Source organism: Gymnodraco acuticeps, unplaced genomic scaffold, assembly GCF_902827175.1.
Source record: "Gymnodraco acuticeps unplaced genomic scaffold, fGymAcu1.1, whole genome shotgun sequence".
NCBI lineage: Eukaryota > Metazoa > Chordata > Actinopteri > Perciformes > Bathydraconidae > Gymnodraco > Gymnodraco acuticeps.
The window spans coordinates 1487350-1507836 of record NW_022990565.1 but is presented as its reverse complement, the minus strand read 5'-3'; the positions used below and the strand labels follow the sequence as shown (position 1 = coordinate 1507836).

The following is a 20487-nucleotide window of genomic DNA, read 5'->3' as shown; positions in this document are numbered from 1 at the left end:
CCGTCACAGTAACCCATCCTATACAATTAACCATTGTTGTTCTCTACCGTCCACCAGGCGCCTTGGGGGACTTCTTGGAGGAATTAGATCATCTCCTCTCACACATCCCTGAAACTAGCCCTCCCGCTGTACTACTCGGAGACTTCAACCTCCAGACGGGGAAGATAGACGAACTAACATCTCTGTTAACCGCCTTTGCTTTCTCACTGTCTCCGTCCCCACGAACTCATAAAGCTGGCAATGTCCTTGATCTCATATTCTCAAGGAACTGTACTACTTCTAACCTCTCTGTAAACCCGCTCCACACATCCGATCACTTCTTCATTTCATTCTCTCTACCCCTTTCCAAACATAACAAACTAATCTCTTCTCATCCTGCACCTGTCCGCCGTAACCTTTGTTCCCTCTCCCCCTCTACCTTTGCCTCATCGGTGCTCTCAGCCCTCCCTTCCTCAGACTCGTTCCAACTACTACCTCCAAACTCTACTGCAGAAACTCTCCTCTCTACTCTCTCATCCTCTCTGGACTCTCTCTGTCCTCTCACATCTCGGCAGGCTCGTCAGTCCCCTCCTGCTCCCTGGCTAAATGATGCACTGCGTGCTAATAGAACCGTCCTTCGGGCAGCAGAGCGGAAATGGTGGAAATCCAAACACCGTGACGACCTCCTAACCTATCAGGCTCTCCTCTCCTCTTTCTCTGCTTCGATCTCTCAGGCAAAAAGCACTTTCTTTCAAGATAAGATCCAATCTTCCTATTCCAATCCCAAAAAACTATTTTCCATCTTCTCCTCCCTCCTGGACCCCCCGAAAGCCCCTTCCCCCTCCTCCCTTCTGTCAAGCGACTTTGTTAACCACTTTGAAAAAAAGGTTGATGATATTCGCTCTTCTTTTTATGACTCACCTCTACTCACCGCTGGGTCACCAGACCCTCCTTTCACCCACACACTGACCTCCTTTTCCCCTCTCTCTCCAAGTGAGGTTCTACCACCTGTCCTCTCGACCCTATCCCTTCAAACCTCCTTCAGACTATCGCTCCTGATATTCTACCGTTTCTCACCCATTTCATCAACACTTCTCTAACTTCTGGTCACTTTCCAAACAGTCTCAAGGAGGCAAGAGTAAACCCTCTCCTAAAGAAACCCACTCTCAACCCGTCTGATGTTATAAACTACAGGCCTGTCTCTCTCCTCCCGTTCCTGTCTAAAACACTTGAACGCGCTGTCTTTAAACAACTCTCCTGCTATCTCCATCAGAACAACCTTCTGGATCCGCACATGTCTGGTTTCAAGGCAGGTCACTCCACAGAAACTGCCCTCCTTGCTGTCACTGAGGAACTGCACACTGCTAAAGCAGCCTCCCTCTCCTCTGTCATCATCCTTTTGGACCCGTCTGCTGCATTCGACACGGTGAATCATCAGATCCTCCTTCGCACTCTCCAAGAACTTTGAGTTTCAGGCTCTGCACTTTCCCTCCTCACCTCACACCTCAAAGACCGCACCTACAGGGTTACTTGGAGAGGGTCCGAGTCCGACCCTTGTCAATTAACTACAGGGGTCCCTCAGGGCTCTGTTCTTGGTCCCCTCCTCTTCTCCTTGTACACAAACTCGCTCGGATCAGTCATTAGCCCGCATGGTTTTTCATACCACTGCTACGCTGACGACACCCAATTAATTCTGTCCTTTCCCCGCTCAGAGACCCAGGTCGTCGCACGCATCTCTGCTTGTCTAGCTGACATCTCTCAGTGGATGTCTGATCATCACCTCAAGCTCAACCTTGACAAGACTGAACTGCTTTTCCTTCCGGGAAAAGATTGTCCCACGCTTGACCTAACAATCAACATTGGCACCTCTGTTGTTTCCCCGACTCTGACTGCAAGGAATCTGGGTGTGACCCTAGATAACAACCTGTCCTTCACTGCAAACATCGCTGCTACAACCCGCTGCTGCAGATACACGCTTTACAACATCAGGAGGATGCGTCCCCAGCTGACCCAGAAAGCGACGCAGGTTCTGGTCCAGGCTCTCGTCATCTCACGCCGAGACTACTGCAACTCCCTCCTGGCTGGTCTACCTGCATGTGCCATCCGACCTCTGCAGCTCATCCAGAATGCAGCTGCTCGCCTGGTCTTCAACCTTCCTAAATTCTCCCACACCACGCCGCTCCTCCGCTCCCTTCACTGGCTTCCGATAACTGCTAGAATCCACTTCAAGACAATGGTACTGGCGTACCATGCTGCGAATGGATCTGGCCCTTCCTACATCCAGGACATGGTTAAACCGTACACCCCAGCACGTGCACTCCGTTCTGCATCAACCAAACGGCTCGCTGCACCCTCGCTGCGAAGGGGACCCAAGTTCCCATCAGCAAAAACACGTGGGTTTGCTATCCTGGCTCCAAAATGGTGGAATGAGCTCCCCATTGACATCAGGACAGCAGATAGTTACACACCTTCCGGCGCAGACTGAAAACTCATCTCTTTCGACTCCACTTCGAGCGATAGAACTATTAACAAAGCACTTATATACTAATAAAGGGCTGGCTTATCTAAAGCCAGTTGAGTAGCACTTGAAATGTTTTTGCTCTATGAAGCCTGTTGTACTTATATGATTCTGTTTTCCTCAAGTTTGTATTTTGTTGGTCGAACGTCGCTGTAAGTCGCTTTGGATAAAAGAGTCAGCTAAATGTAATGTGAAAACACCCAGACCTTCTGAGATTTCGGACCTCGCCACATACTTGGCACGTCGGGACATCTTATCAGGGCTAAAGATGTTTGATAACAAGCCAGAAAATTATCTGTCCTGGAAAGCTGGCTTCTGCAATGCCATAGAGGGCTTGAACTTGAAACCTAGTGAGGAGCTAGACTTGCTCACAAGGTTGCTCGACGGGGAGTCACTGCAGCTCGTTAAAAGACTTTGTGCTGTCAATATCAACTATCCTATGACTGGTCTTAACATGGCGTGTCAACGGTTGGATAAGAGTTACGGCTCTCCAGAGGCCATCGAAGCGTCTCTCTTCACAAGGCTTGAAAACTTTCCGAAAATCCTGAACAAGGACTCTCAGCGGCTGCAGGAACTCGCAGATCTGCTCCTCGAAGTTGAAGCTGCTAAATGCGAGGGTTACCTACCAGGCCTCAGCTTCCTTGACACATCTAGAGGTGTAACACCCATTGTGGAGAAACTCCCATATAACCTCCAGGACCAATGGATAATTTGAGGTTCAACATACAAAAAGGAACATCAGGTTCATTACCCACCTTTCTCCTTCTTTGTTAAATTTGTGCAAAGCCATGCAAAGATGAGAAATGATCCAAGCTTTGCTTTCCAAAACTCCAGCGCTCAATCTCTCAAAAGTGAGCACCCCCCAGCGAAGCAGTGGAGGACTCGGAACAGCAATTCAGTCAATAAAACTGAAGTAGGGAACTACTCCTGCTTATCTTTCTTACAGTGCAGACGCTTTTTCTGCTTGCTCCTGCCTCTGCTTACTTTTTATGCTGCTTTTCCTATTCTTATTCTCTGAAAACTTCGAGCAGCGGCTCCTGGACATTAACTTATCACTGGGACAGTTAATCTTCGTAAATAGACGGAGGGTTTCAGCCATATTTCAACATTTTTACGACGACGTCAGTCTTACAGTAGCGTGGCCTAGCAACAGCTAAAGCCTGGTAGGCTACTGCATGCTAGTTGGTAGCAAAATGCCTCCGTTTTCTACAGATGACTTCCAAACACGTATACAGAAGATGACTGTGTTGGAAATGAAAATGCAACGGTTGGAAGTTAACGTGGAAGTGAATGGACTATGTCGTGGGAATTACACGACTTTATCTGTGTTGCAAAATAATGGAGAAGGGTATGCTAACTCACAGCTAGTTAGCAGCTACAAGGATTCCAAGGAACAGGAGGGCTGTGTACCGGGTAATAAATCTACAAGTGGTAGTCCTCCCTGGAACTCTCTGGGTGCAAAGCCTAAGAGTAAATCATTTCCATGGGATTTGGGAGGACGGATAACAGGCAGAGCCCAGCGCTCAGAAATCTGTGATGCGACCGGCTGGCCTGCATTGTCATCACCCAGGAGGAGCGCCTCTTCAACCCCTATTCATACTAGGAAACAACAGTGGACAGCTGCTAAAGGGAGAATTACAAACAATCCTCCTAAACCACCAAGTGTGCCAATCCAGAACAGATATGCTCCGCTGACCGAGAACCGGAGATCTGATGACCTGGATAACCTGTCCTCTTCACACAGCAGGGTAAGGACCAATAGCTACTCCAAAAGTAAAAGGCTAGAGGGAAAGCTAACGACTGGGCCTGAAACTCTGATTGTGGGTGACTCTGCTGTAAGAGATGTAAAAGGTCTGTGTAATAAGAACAACACCAAAGTACTCTGTTTTTCCAAGGATGTGGTCTCTGACTTGGCTGAGAAGATCCTGCATATTGGGGCTGAACATCTGACTGTGAAGAATGTGGTACTACACATTGGAACAAATGATGTTGTGAAACAACAGTCAGAAGTGCTGAAAAAAGACTTTAAATGTCTGTTGGAAACTGTCAGCTCTCTAAATGCAGATGTGTTCATCAGTGGCCCTCTACCACCAGTCAGAAGAGGAGTGGAGAAATTCAGCAGATTGTTTGCACTGAACACCTGGCTTTCAACTGTCTGTACTGACCATTCTGTTCATTTTATTGACAATTTAAACTTGTTCTGGGATCGCAGACATCTTTTCAAGGCAAATGGAGTTTGCCTGAACAAGTCAGGAGTGAAATTGTTTATCTCTAACATATTCAACTGCCTGCGTCATCAATCTGTTCCCTCTGCCAAGGACAAGCAGCAAGAGGAATCAAAACAGGAGAAAAACACAACACATCGCGCAGAAAACCCTGAAGAATTATCACTGCACCCGCCTGAGGAATGTTCTGATTATGGGAGACATATGAGACACATGGAGGAGTCTCCACCGCCCGTCACCACCCCCCCCCCCCCCCCTGTTAACGCCTTTGAGGATACTCCATTCAGCCTTTCACCCTCGCCCACCCTCCTGGAGATTGCTGAACACACAAAGGAGATACAGAGGGTTGGCACCGATTCCTTCCTGGAGTTCAAAGACCAAACTAAGGCGATACGCAGGGCTGGCACCATGTCCTTTACCCCCGCTCCTCAACGACGCCCACCAAAATCACTGCAGAGACGTGCACCACCTCCCCCGTCTTCATCACCGCGCCTACGTCAACCACCTCTTCCCCCTGGCAGCATGTCCTCTACCGCCGCACCATCTCCCCCGTCTCCATCACCGTGCCTACGTCAACCACCTCCCCTCCCTTCAAGAAAGCATCTGCAGTCTCCGAAGCCTGATAAGAATGTGTGCGTACAAAACACAACAAACTCTTACTGATATGTGTGGGGTCCAGGCTCAAGGGCGTATGGCACTCAACTCTTTCCAGGACATGTCGGGGCCCTGCCTGCCAGTAGCTTTGCTGATATCTGTGTTGATAGGTAATAGATTAAGAGCGGTGAATCCTCTTAGAAACAGGAAGCGCTCAAACGTTTGTGTGAGTTTATCTAATTTAGCAGTGATTCCATGTCAGCCACAGCTTGTTACAGAAAACATGACTGATAGTGTGTTTAACAAACTTAAACTAGCTTTATTAAATGTCAGGTCTTTGGCAGGAAAAACATTTTTAATCAATGATTTTATCACTGAGCACAATCTCGATTGTATGTTTTTAACAGAAACTTGGATTGAACAGAATAACAGTGCAGCTGTTCTTATCGAATCAACCCCTCCCAACTTTAGTTTTATGAGTCAGGAAAGAATGCATAAGAAAGGAGGTGGAGTTGCTATTTTGTTCAATGATTCCCTTCAATGCAGGAAGACATCGTATGGACACTTTGATTATTTTGAATATGTGGCCCTTCAGCTGAAATGCTCCTCTCGAGCGCTGTTCCTAAATATCTATAGACCACCCAAATACTGTGCAAGCTTTTTTGATGACTTTACTGAACTGCTGTCTATAGTGTGTATTGACTTTGACCGTCTAGTCATTGTTGGTGATTTTAACATCCATGTTGACAACCCCCAGGACAGAGGGGCTAAAGAACTGTGTTGTGTTCTTGATAGCTATGGACTGACTCAGCATGTGACGGAGCCCACGCACAATAAGGGGCACACTCTGGACTTAATTATCTCAAAGGGTCTGAATATCTCTAAGGTTGTGGTGACTGATGTTGCACTCTCTGACCATTCCTGTGTTTTCTTTGAGAGCTCTATTTCTGTTCACAAAAATGTTCAAAAAGAGGTAACCACAAAGCGATATTTAACTGAAAATACTAGAGAAATGTTTACTCAGAATTTCTCTTCCACACTTGCCCCTGCTAACATCTCAGTAAATGAGCTTGTAGATCATTTTAATTCAAAAATTAAAAATGTTATAGATACCATTGCTCCAACTAAGGTAAAGGAAGTGTCTGGCAAGAAAATATCTCCATGGAGAAAGGCCATGACCGTGAGAACAGAGAAAAAAGAGAATGTCGAAAAGCTGAACGCAGGTGGCGAAAAACAAATTTCCAGGTTCACTTTGACATTTATAAAGAGAGACTTGGCCTTTATAATTTGGAATTGAAAAACGCACGATAATCGTTCTTCTCTGACATCATTACCAAAAACAAAAACAACGCACGTGCCTTGTTTGCTACCGTCGACAGACTAACTAACCCCCCAGTGTCAGTAGCCTCTGAATTTCTATCCACCAGGGCGTGCAATGATTTTGCCTCCTTTTTCACTGACAAAATTCAGAAAATCAGACAAGCAGTCAGTGCCTCTGCATCAGGAACAGCAAATGTGTTGTCCCTATGTCCACCTAACATCAATTCAAACACCATGACACAATTCCATCAGATTAATGATAAAAACCTAGAGGACATTATTCAACTTCTGAAATCCTCCTCCTGCTGCCTTGATATTATTCCAACAGGATTTTTCAAAGATGTTTTGCCTTGCATGGCCACAGATCTACTTCATATAGTAAATAAATCTCTTCACTCAGGTATTTTTCCACAGGCCCTGAAAACTGCAGTCATTAAACCGCTTTTAAAAAATAATAATCTAGATGCTTCAGTAATGAACAATTACAGGCCCATATCAAACCTCCCATTTCTCGGTAAAATCATTGAAAAAGTTGTTTTTCAACAGTTGAGTAATTTCTTGCATTTAAATAAATGTTTCGATGTGTTCCAGTCAGGCTTTCGTCCAAACCACAGCACTGAGACTGCTCTTGTAAAGGTCTTTAATTACATCCACTTAAACACAGACAGTGGCAGAACTTCAGTGTTAGTATTATTAGATCTCAGTGCTGCGTTTGACACTGTTGATCACAGCATATTACTAGACCGACTGGAAAACTGGGTGGGACTTTCGGAAACAGTTCTGAATTGGTTTGAATCCTACTTAAAGGACAGAAACAACTTTGTTTCTATAGGTAAATACACATCTGAGTTGACAAATATGACATGTGGGGTTCCTCAAGGCTCCATCTTGGGGCCTCTTCTCTTTAACATCTACATGCTACCACTGGCTCAGATAATGAAAAACAACAAAATAAGTTACCATAGCTATGAAGATGACACACAAATGTACGTAACAATTTCTCCAGGAGACTATGCTCCAATTCAAACACCGAGTAAGTGCATTGAACAAATCAATGACTGGATGTGTCAGAACTTTCTCCAATTAAACAAAGATAAAACTGAGGTAATGGTTTTTGGAGCCAAGTCAGAACGTATAAAAGTTAGCGCTGAGCTTCAGTCTGCAATGTTCAAAACAACAGATAAAGCCAGAAATGTAGGTGTAGTCATGGACTCTGACCTGAGTTTCAACAGTCACATTAAAACAGTTACTAAATCAGCCTACTATCACCTAAAGAATATATCTAGGATTAAAAGACTAATGTCACAGCAGGATTTGGAAAAACTTGTCCATCCCTTTATCTTCAGTAGACTCGACTACTGCAATGGTGTCTTCACAGGTCTCACTAAAAAATCTATTAGGAATCTGCAGCTGATTCAGAACGCCGCTGCTCGAGTCCTCACTAACACTAAGAAAGTGGATCACATCACTCCTGTTCTGAAGTCTTTACACTGGCTTCCTGTGTGTCAAAGAATATATTTCCAAATATTGCTACTGGTTTATAAAGCACTGAATGGTTTAGGCCCAAAATACATTACTGACCTCCTGCTAAATTATGAACCATCCAGATCTCTCAGGTCTTCAGGGACTGGTCAGCTTTCTGTCCCCAGAGTCAGAACTAAACATGGTAAAGCAGCGTTCAGTTATTATGCTCCAAATATCTGGAACAAACTCCCAGAAACCTGCAGGTCCGCTGCAACTCTGAATACTTTTAAATCCAGGTTGAAGACTTTTCTTTTTGTCGCTGCTTTTAATTGAACTATTCATATCTTAAACTGCACTGTAACTTTTATCCATGTATTTTTTCTTTTAATGTTTATTTTATTAGCTTTTCTTTTTAATGACTGATTTTAAATGCCCTTTTCTTAATGTCTTTCATTTTTTGTAAAGCACTTTGAATTGCCTTGTGTTGAAAAGTGCTATATAAATAAACTTGCCTTGCCTTGACTTACTCCTCCCCTGACCCTAAAAACAAGCCTCACGAGGATCCAGACGAGCTATGCCCCATCCACAAAAAACCACACCCCCTCAGAAAGTGTAAGAGCTTCAGGGGAATGCTGCTTGATCAACGCAAGAGTTTTCTGAAAGAGCATTTCATATGTTTTAAATGCTGTGCTTCTACGACCCACCAAGCTAAAGACTGTAAAGCCGACATCCACTGCTCAGAGTGCGACAGTAATCATCACATCTCAGCTCTTCATGCTGGTCCACCCAACTGGGCAGCATCTGGTCCCAGCACATCTCCCGCAGTGCATGGCGGGGAGCAAGTTGAACAGGCCACAGAGGTAGCCACCTCTCATTGCACCGAGGTCTGTGGGAAAGACCTCCAAGGTAAATCCTGCTCCAAAATAACTTTGGTCAAGGTCTATCCTAAAGGATATCCGGAAAGAAAAAAGAAAATGTATGTGAAGTTAGATGACCAGAGCAACTTATCACTAGCAAGATCTGACTTCTTTGACAAATGTGGCATTCATGAAAACGCTTCTCCTTATACCATCAAGACATGCTCTGGCACAACAGAAACCACTGGGAGAAGAGCCAGTGACTTTGTTGTCGAGTCTGTTAACGGAGGAGTGCCCTTGCTACTGCCTACCCTTATTGAATGCAACCTCATTCCTGGAAATAGGTAGGAAATTCCTACTCCGGAGGCTGCAAGCCATCATCCTCATCTGAAGAAGGTGGCTGCCGAAATCCCACCACTCGACCCTTCAGCTGAAATCCTTCTGTTGCTTGGTAGAGACATTATTCGTGCTCACAAAGTTCGCAGCCAGTGCAATGGGCCACACAATGCTCCCTTTGCCCAACGCCTTGACTTGGGGTGGGTCATTGTGGGTGACGTCTGTCTCGGTGAAACTCACAAGCCAACTGTGAACACTTTCAAGACCAGCATCCTGGCAAATGGACGCCCCAGCTTCTTCCGTCCATACGAGAGTAACATCTACGTGAAAGAGAATTTCACAGGTCAACAACAAAGGCCTACACCTGAGAAGCTAGGCAGGCTTGTGTTCAGCCTTTCCGATGATGACGACAAACTCGCACCCTCAGTTGAGGATGAGACCTTCCTCCACATAATGGACAAAGACTTCACAAAGGATGATTGCAACAGTTGGGTGGCCCCCCTCCCTTTTCACACTCCTAGACAACGTCTTCCTAACAATCGGGGACAAGCTCTCAGTCGTCTCATGTCATTCCGCAGGACTTTGACAAAGAAACCTGAGATGAAGGGTCACTTCGTGGACTTTATGAATAAAATCTTCAGCAATGGGCATGCAGAACCTGCTCCCACATTGGAAGAGCATCAAGAGTGCTGGTACTTACCAAGTTTTGGTGTCTACCATCCCCAGAAACCAGGACAAATCAGGGTTGTTTTTGATTCAAGTGCACAGTACAATAACGTTTCTCTTAACAATGTGCTTCTTCGAGAACCAGACCTCAACAACAATCTACTTGGGGTCCTCATCCGCTGCAGGACTGAGCCAGTTGCAGCCAGACATCCAGCAAATGTTCCACAGCTTCTTAGTCAGAGAAGATCATCATGACTACCTTCGGTTCCTGTGGTTTCGTGACCACCAGCTGGACAACGAGGTTATGGAGTTCCAAAGAGAAGTCCATGTGTTCGGCAATTGGGTTAGGGTTCGGCATCACTAAGCCACCAGGGTGGGTGGAGGGGGTCAGGAGGACGGGACTGAGATGACCGCCCAGGGGCACAGCAGAGGACCAGGAAGGGATCTCGGGCGGACGGCCCGGGGGCAAGGCAGAAGCCGAGAAGGGGGACTCGGGCGGATGGCCCGGGAGCAAGACAGAGTCCGAGGTGGGGGTTATGGAGGGGCAAAGGCAGTGGCAGGAAGAGTCAGGGAGCCGGGCCCGAGGGCGAAGGCAGCGGCAGGAAGAGTCAGGGGGCCGGGCTCGAGGGCGAAGACCGCGGCTCTCAGGGGGAGGGGCTCGAGACCTTGACCGCGGCTCTCAGGGGGCCGGGCTCAAGGGCGAAGACCTTGACCGCGGCTCTCAGGGGGCCGGGCAGGAAGGCGCTGACGGGACAGTACCGGAGGCCGGGCAGAACCCGGTGTCGGCCGGACAGGAACCGGCGCTGGTGGGACAGGCCTCGGCAGGATCCCTCACGGAAGATGACCAGGAGTTGGCAGGACCCCCAGCAGGAGGGCAGTCGGCGGGACAGGACATAGGGTTGGCAGGACCCCCGGCAGGAGAGTAGTCGGTGGGACCTCCAACGGGACTGGACATGGAGCCGGCAGGACCCCCAGCGGAACCTCCATCGGCACAGGACATAGGGTTGGCAGGATCCCCGGCAGGAGAGTAGTCGGCGGGACCCCCAACGGGACAGGACATAGGGTTGGCAAGACCCCCGGCAGGAGAGTAGTCGGTGGGACCCCCAACGGGACAGGACATAGGGTTGGCAGGACCCCCGGCAGGAGAGTAGTCGGCGGGACCCCCAACGGGACAAGACATGGAGTTGGCAGGACCCCCAGCGGAACCTCCAACGGCACTTCAGTAGGGACTTGAATTGGGACTTGAGTAGGAACTTGAGTTGGGACCATAGCTGCTGGGCCCGGTACTTGAGCCGGAACCACGGCTGGAACTGGGGCCGGCACCATGGTTGTATGGGCCGGTTCTGGAGCCGGAACCATGGCTGTGGATACCAGAACTGAAGCCTGGATCATGGCTGCTGGAGCTGGTTCTGGAGACGGACCCATGGCTGTGTGGGCTGGTTCTGGAGACGGAACCATGGCTGAGGGGCCGGAACTGAAGCCTGGATCATGGCTGTAAGGTCCGGTTCTGGAGCCGGAAACATGGCTGTAAGGTCCAGTTCTGGAGCCGGAAACATGGGTGTGTGGACCGGTTCTGGAGCCGGAACCATGGCAGTAAGGTCCGGTTCTGGAGCCGGAAACATGGCTGAATGGGCCGGCTCTGGAGTGGAAATGTGGATGAAGCTACTTTACATTTGTATGCGGATGATACCGTGATGTACTGTGCAGGTCCCTCCATTAAGGAGGCTGGTGTTAAATTACAGGCTGTTTTTAACATTATTCAGACTCAGCTCTCTGAACTAAAGCTTCTTTTAAATGTTGAGAAATCCAAGGTAATGCTCTTTTCTAAAGCTAAAAAGACACCAGAGCCTGTTTTGGATATTGTAACTACGCAAGGAATAAAACTTGAAGTGGTTACCTGTTACAAATACCTTGGTATCTGGCTTGATGATTGTCTCACTTTTAAACTTCATGTCAATAACCTGCTTAAAAAGCTGAGGGTTAGGCTAGGTTTCTTCTACAGGAACAAGTCCTGTTTCTCGCTTGAGGACAGGAAAAGGCTAGTCATTGTGACCTTTCTACCTGCGCTGGACTATGGTGATTTGATGTATATGAATGCACCTGCTAATTGCCTGGTCAAGTTAGATGCTGCGTATCACAGTGCACTAAGATTTGTCACAAACTGTAAAGCATTAACCCATCACTGTACCCTGTATGCAAGGGCTGGTTTGCTTTCACTAACTGTACGGAGGCTCAGTCACTGGTACATTTTTATATACAAAGCCATGTTAGGGAAACTTCCATCTTATATCTGCTCCCTGATCTCACGGAAAATTGTAAGTGGCTACTGCCTGAGATCGAATGCTGTGGTTTTGTTAAATGTGCCAACTGCTAGGACTGTCTTAGGGAGGACAGCTTTTAGATGTGCAGCTCCTCTGTCTTGGAATAGTCTGCAATTGAAATGGAAACTGAACAATCTGGTGCCACTAAATGTTATTAAAGCTCGGTTGGATGCTACTCAATCGGAAGCTATTGGTACCTGTTTATGTGGATAATTATGTAAATGATGCTGTATGATGTCCTTTTGTTGTTCTATTTATGTTTTTATGTTTCATGTGGAACTACTTGAGCAGGTCTCCCTTGAAAAAGAGATCAATGATCTCAATGGGATTTATCTGTATAAATAAAGGTTTAATAAAAATAATAATACAAAAAAATATTACTATCCACATACACTTTGCTGTTGACCACAGCACATTGTGATTAGAAATAATACGATGGACCCTTATTTACAAAAATCACATTGAATTATGGATTTATGAAAGTAATAGGATTAAAAAAAGCTAAGCTGTTGACCCTGGGCAGCACATTTGGTGGTCAAAAATGTATAAAATATATGAATGTTTGTAGTTTTGTCATTTAATACAATACATCTTTTTTTTATAAAGCCTATAAAACCTCCAGAACAAAGTGCTGTACAGTCAAATAAACAAACTAAACATACAAAAAAACACAGCACTGCTCGCACACCATAAAACAAGTACAAGTAAAAAACAATAGACAATTTAAATGCAATAAAAGCAACAATCTAAAATATGTCAATACGCTAAGGAGAAGAGGTCCTCAATGTGTTTTCTCCTGAAAGAAGTGCCTTCACACTCAACTCGATCTTAACATGTAAAAGGACAATATATATTTTATAATTTTTGAAAGAGATCATTAGTATCAAGCAGCCTTTATGACGATCTTAAAATGTAAAAGGACAATATATATTTTATAATTCTTTTTTTTTATAACCTTTATGATATCATACACCTTTATGATGACCTGATGTATGATGTAAACACAACCCTGTTTTGCTCTGAACAGTACACGGTGCACGGGACTGCATGCTTTGCGTTGCACCTGGATTTATGACAGTGTTATCTGTAGCCATTGACTTAACCCATACTCATACACATGACCAGGGAGCCAAAGGAAGACAAAGCCTTACTCTGACTCAGCACAAAGTGTGGAAATAGTGAGTGTGCAGGAACACTTAATACAGATCTCCTGAGCTCACTTGCTTTATTGACCTCCCCATGAGATGCATTCATTTGTCTGGCTCTTTGAGTGGTCTACTAAATCATCAGAAAAGCTGAAAAACCACATACATCTCTGATGATTTAGCAGACCACTCAGCGCTTACTTATATGAAGTCATACGTTCGGATATTGTTCATCTGGTTCAGCGATCCTGCGAATGTAGAGCAGGAAGTACATGGAACACCTCTGGCTTCAATCAGCGGTGTTAAATACCACCAATGAAGTGTAGTCATGACATGCTCAGGGCTTGTTAAGTGTTACTAATTGCACCCTAAAGCATGAATCATATATTTGGACTTGGTGTGCACAATCAGTGCCAAATGTGAATGCCTCTGGCGTCAAACTCCAACAAGTGAGTCAGAGTTACGGCCCGTCCACACAGCGGCGTGCGTTGACACTTGCCGGCGGGCGTGTCTGACACTCGACCAACAACCAATCACATGAATCTCCCGCCCCAGACACACAAGCACGCGGTTTGATTGGCTAGAGCTTGTACTGGCATATGATTCGATTGGCTGACTTCTCCATCGAGGCGTCAAAAGTTGAACATTGCTCAACTTTTGAAGCGAGCAATGCCAGCAACGCTCCACGTCGCTTCCCAAAATACAGTTCGGCTAAAAGTGACGTCACCCCATTCAAAGTGAATGGGCAGAAGCGTTGGAAGCTTCAACGCACGCTGCTGTGTGGACGTGCCGTTAGTGTCATTTTGGACTATTTTGTTGATAAAACCCAAATATTGTGGCATGGATATTTTTCTTGACGGAGAGGGAGGAGCAGAGGGGAGATACTAGGTCACCAAATGCTGTGTCAGAGAAACAAAGAGTTCTGAACAAGGAGAGTTTGCTTTACAATGTCAGAAAAATGCATTTCAGGTGAATGAAAATGTGAGTGATGTGCGTGTGAGTGAGTGCAGAGACATGTAAGATAGATAAGATAAGATGGAAATGCAGGCGTTTATAGCAGCAACAGGGTCAGAGTGAAAACAGGATTCACACAAGGTCAAAAATAAAGATAAAATAGAATAAAACATTTTTTTTTAAATAAAGTGATAAAATAACTGTTGAAACAACATATCACAGTAAAACATTGAGCATGTGAATGGACATACATACATATTTGGATTGTTTGTTTGTGTGTGTGTGTGTGTGTGTGTGTGTGTGTGTGTGTGTGTGTGTGTGTGTGTGTGTGTGTGTGTGTGTGTGTGTGTGTGTGTGTGTGTGTGTGTGTGTGTGTGTGTGTGTGTGTGTGTGTGTGTGTCAGACAGCACCTTTGTTTTGACATTTCTTCAAGTCCAGTCCAAGTCCAAGTCCAAGCCCGAGAATCAGGGTCACGATGGACACAGCCAAGAGACATATCTATGACACACAGACACAAATTCATTTCAGTTTTGTTTTTTAAATGCCTTAGTGGTGAAATGTAATAAAGTACATGTTTTCAAGTGCTGCACTTAAGTCCAACTTGTAGGTACTTTGAGGGATTTTAATTGTTACTTTCTGTGCCACTCAACTTCTATTCTAGTGAAATATTGTATTATATATTTAACACATTAAACTAATGAAGACATGTTTTGTAGATTAAACTGTCCAACATTGTATTTAGGTACACCTTAAACAATGAGTGGGTTGGCTGTATTGCCAGCAATTATAGTAATTGTTTAAGACATTTTACAATTCCATCTTTTCAAATGTCAAGATTTGCCGCATTTCTTCATACATACTAATAATTTATTTTAAATACTTTAAAGTATTTCTTCTGCTATGAGTGCTTTTACTAAGTACATTTTCCCAATCAAACTTGCATCATGCATAGATGCATACATACTTTACTAAGATATCAGATTCAAGGCTTTTACTTGTAATGGAGTATTTTTTCAAGTATATTATTAGTACTTCTCTGAATACTTGTTCCATCACTGCCTAAGACAGACTTTTTATCTGTTTGATGTAGTCTAATGTTATTTTAAGCAACTTGGTTCAATTGTTAGTTGTCTGACTGCATTCAGCGACCTGAACACACTGTTCTCTTGCCTGTGGGATGAACTCTGTTTGAGTACTGTCCAGTCTATCGCTGAGCTATTGAATCAAATCAAATCAAGTTTTATTTATATAGCACATTTATAAACGATTTTTGGTCGAGCCAAAGTGCTGTAAATATAATAAAAATAGCCTACAGTAGAGACACTTTACAGCTAATACAATGAGCACAGATTGTTCAGAATATCAGTATGAGAAAAAACGACACCCTCTATCCTTAGACCCTCACATCGTACAAGGAAACACTTCCAGAGAAAACCCACAGTTTAAGGGGGAAAATGGGAGAAACCTCAGGGAGAGCAACAGAGGAGGGATCCCTCTCCCAGGACGGACAGACGTGCAATAGATGCCGTGTGTAAATCGAAGAGATAATACATTTACAAGATAGGTAGTCCAAATGGTTGTTAAATCTTCATTGTCCCGATACATAAGTCTGTTCTGTGCTGATATACATCAACAGCTTATCAATGGCAACTCTCCACGCTCTGTGACTCCTGCTTGAACCCAGGACGGTTTGACAGTCAGCGAGAGATTCCAGCAAGAGATATCCAGTAACAAAATATCTATGCCTTTCATTGATGGAAGCAGAGGCATGTACACAGACCCATCAGGGTGTTCGACACATCCATATACAAGCTGTCTCTGCAGATCTGCTGGCATATCGAGTCCTACAAGACCAAGATTGCACTGGGGATTCACTTGTTGCGCCTTCAGATGAGGCCAAGCCTCTTCTCCAGCTTGTGTGGCGAAAAAAAGCATAAAACTGAGAGACGTTAGGTTTGAAGCCAGAAGGCTTCTCATGCCTCCAGATGACATCTCTCCTTGTTTTCTTCACCCAAAGCTGATGAACCTGGCTCAGGAGTCGGCAAGGCGTCTTACAGAGCGGTGCAGTCTGCCTCCAGCTCCAAACAGGTTGACCCACGACATGTGGTGAAGCAGGTGGTGATGCAGGTGGTGCCAAAAGTCCTGCAAGGCTTCTAGTCGCCTCCTGGAAGCACCTTCCTCAACATGCCTTCCCAGAAGCTCAGATAAATGGCTGTTGGTGTCACAAAGTGTGTTTTGGCCAAGTCTCCTCTGCTTTGTCCACTGTGCAGCATCAGGTCACCTTCTCCCACTCCTCAAGATGCCATGGTCCTGTCGATCCAGGGAAAGGTTCGGCAGATGAACCCAACTGCTGATATTCGGAGGAGGGAGATCAACTCCTTTCCAGCACACCATTGCTGATGCTGCATCGAGGAAGTCTCTGTTCTGTTTCAGCCTCGAGGTGACACACATGTGGCAGAAAACTCAAAGCTAGCAGATAAAGTGGACGGTGCAGAGACCGTTCACACCCAGGCGCAGTCTACCCAGAGAAGATAATAGAGATAGAGCTAGAGGAATAGGTAAAGTCATTTTAAACTGAGTAAAGCGGATTCTTCTCATTTGCGCCAAGATACTACTTTTAGCAGTAATATCCAAAAGAAAGACTGCAGTGTTCTACCAACATCTACTGATAAATATAATATAATACATGTGTTGCTGTTCAGTGGCTGATGGATGCATGTGACAGAATGCTGTCTCATTTTTAGATTTGGAACTTAAAGCCATCTTTATTTACCTGAACAAACTGATAACTGGCCAATATTCAAGTGTTACCTTTCTTAGATTGAGGACTCAACTCCCTTGTTGGGTCAACACATGTTTTAAGCTGCCTTTGAAAGCCATATAAGAGAAAACACATGAATTAGCCAAATCATGGATTATATAAAGCTCAAACTCTAGAACTTAGTGTACAAAAACATATTTATGCTTTTCCCTTTGCCATCAATTACAAATCAAAGCAAGTACTTACAATAATCTTCTTCTTTTTAGACGACTCCTTCCAACCCATGGCTCCTATGAGTGTTGCAGTCACAAATCCTCACCACACAGACAGACAGATAGAGGTAAACACATGCACTACTGATGGAAAAAGGCAGTGAAGTATCACCTCAGTGACCCTTGGACTAGGTTTGAGCAATAAATAAGTAACAGATTGCTCGGATGCGTAGATGTTTTCCGTCAAACCTCATATGATAATCTCAATCTCAATCTTTATTTATTTATATAGCACATTTAAAACAACCTTCAGTTGACCAAAGTGCTGTACAGGCAATAACTATGGGCTCAGAACAGTCTCATAATACACACATGCGCACAGAAGGATTCACACTTGTATTTCCGGATCCACACTTGTGTTTTTCAAAGCACACACAAATGTGTTCCGTTTCATATACATGTAAATAAAATCCAAATACAGAAAAAAGTTTTACATATGTATTTTTGATCCTCACTTATTAGTTTCCCATTTAAATCCCCTGCACCTGCAAACACAAACCGCTTTCTGTGCACGGATCGCTGTGCATTCGTGTGTGGGTTTTTTGAGACTCCCCTGACGGTCAGCCGATTCGTACTTGTAATTATTTCTATCTATAGCCAATCAGATGTCTCCTTCATTCTAAGCCAATCACATGAGCGCGCCCCCATGAGGGTAGATTTCTTGCGTTCATGACGTAGCGCTTCATGTACGCATTTTGCGCAGTCCGGCTAATCTCAGGAGGACACCCTCCACTCTCAGTACACTTTCCGAACAGGAAATGCACGCAAATACAAGCCTTTATATTATTAAGGTACAGCGCCACTTTCCAAACCATTGATGAATGCTTGTTTACACAAAAACGGCAGGCAAAACCGTTTTAAATGTGTGTTTCCTGTATGGCGAATACAGCTGCTTTATTTATGTCGATATATGAAGTTGTTGTGAGTGTGGAGGGAGCAGCTACAGGCTAGCTTAGCCTAATCGATCAGTGCACTACGAAGCCAGTGCTAGACAGTGACCTGTTAACGGGGGGAGCCCCGCCGGTCATTATCGGCTGATATTCACTCTTAATAGTTTGATCGGTGCTCTCTATAAAGGCCGATCAGGAGAGCTGGATCTGATCGATATGGACATAAATGCGAGTGAAGTATAACCGGACGAAAGAGAGAGATCAGATCAGCTGCTGAGTCTGATGGAGACACGCTGCTCTGCATGATCACCTGATGCTCCGCCCACTGTTTAGCGAGCTGACCGGACTGCGCAAAATGCGTATATGAAGTAATCTTACCCTCGTGGGGGCGCGCTCATGTGATTGGCTTAGAATGAAGGAGACATCTGATTGGCTATAGATAGAAAAAATTACAAGTACGAATCGGCTGACCGTCAGGGGAGTCTCAAAAAACCCACACACGAATGCACAGCGATCCGTGCACAGAAAGCTGGTTGTGTTTGCAGGTGCAGGGGATTTAAACGGGAAACTAATAAATTAGGATCAAAAATACATATGTAAAACTTTTTTCTGTATTTGGATTTTATTTACATGTATATGAAACGGAATACATTTGTGTGTGCATTGAAAAACACAAGTATGAATCCGGAAATACAAGTTTGAATCCTTCTGTGTGCATGTGTGTATTATGAGACTGTTCTGAGCCCATAATAACTACAATATAAAATAACACAATGGGACTACAATAATAAAACAATAATTAAAAACAAGATAAAAAGCACAATAACTAGAAACATATACAAACACATACAAATGTAAAAATGTAATGTTCAACTAGTATTAACAGCCAGTGCAAAGAGGTGAGTTTTTAGCTGAGATTTAAAAAGTTCAATAGACTCAGCAGTCCGGATATGTGCTGGGAGGCTGTTCCACAGTCTGGGAGCTGCAACACTGAAGGCCCTGTCACCTGTTTTTTTTCCTGCACCGAGGAACCACCAACATATTCTGCTGAGCTGATCTCAATGCTCTAGCTGGAGCATGGCGGTGCAACAACTCAGACAGGTAATGTGGTGCCAGTCCATGCTGTAGAAGTTGTCGATACTTCTTAATACATGCATGTGTGTATGTACAAGGAATACACAATGCATAGGCTGATAGGCAAGTGGTGGCTTTATTTATGACCACAGCATGTACAGTGAACATGTACGTTGCATGCCGACTAACAACTGAATGCCTATTACCTTAACACGTCACCGGGTGGCGCACCAGCTACGGTGGACTGCAAAGGACAAACTTAATCATATGAGAATGATCTACATCCCTTCTCTTTAGCTTATGATTCTATCTGAAAGTAAATAACATTTAAGGCAGATGATATTGAACATTCCTTTAGCATTTGGTGACACAAACAATACACCATTACTAAATACCTTACCAGGTAACAGGAAATGACTAAACATATCACTTTAACAAGATTGTCCAACAGTGTTACTGCACATATTTAGGGTTTGGTTTGCATGTGCGACCTGATCGTGTTATGTATGGTGTGTCACTGTTGTTGCAAGGGAAATGTGATGTGTGTCTTGGTAGTGAAGGGGAACTGTTCTGTGTCAGCCTGCTGTTTCTCTCAGGTGTGTGTGGTGTGTGTGTGGTGTGTGGGGTACACAGTCCATCATAGAGGGGTCGGTGTTGTGAGGGTCGAAATCTTGAGGCTGCTGTTGCTGGGGCGACGGCTCGGGAACAGGAATGATGTGACGACGATTCCGTCTGTATGAAGTCCCGTTGGCTTGGATTATGTAAGAGCGTGGTTTCTTGCTCACTTCCTTGACAACGCCAAGCCGATCGTATCCTTTTGGGGTCTGCATCCTGATCACTTGTCCCTCTGCCAGGGGTTTCAGAGGAGAACTTGAGATGTCATAGTGGCGCTTTAGGATGAGCCGCTTGTTGAGGAGTTGTGTTCTGATTAGTTGTGCATCTTTTGGGTTTGGCTGTAACAGTTTGGTGCTCACAGGGATGGCTGCACGTGTTTGTCGCGACATCAGGCGTTCAGCGGGAGAGCCTAACGTCAGATCACGGGGAATGTTTCTGATATTTACCAGGTTGAGGAAGACATCTGTGCCATCTCTGTGTGAACGTTCCATCAGCT

General features: G+C 44.9%; 1 protein-coding gene across 1 annotated transcript in view; it reads right to left on the bottom strand.

The window, feature by feature from the left end:
- Positions 1 to 17468, bottom strand: part of LOC117553715 (venom phosphodiesterase 1) — an 83140-nt gene extending 65672 nt beyond the window's left edge. Inside the window, exons 1-2 of the mRNA XM_034227761.1 lie at positions 17387 to 17468; positions 14790 to 14877 (exon numbers count right to left, since the gene is read on the bottom strand). Of these exons, the coding sequence (XP_034083652.1) occupies positions 14790 to 14877; positions 17387 to 17425 (127 nt within the window). The 5' untranslated portion in view covers positions 17426 to 17468. The remainder of the gene's footprint in view (positions 1 to 14789; positions 14878 to 17386) is intronic.
- Positions 17469 to 20487: the final 3019 nt, after the last annotated feature.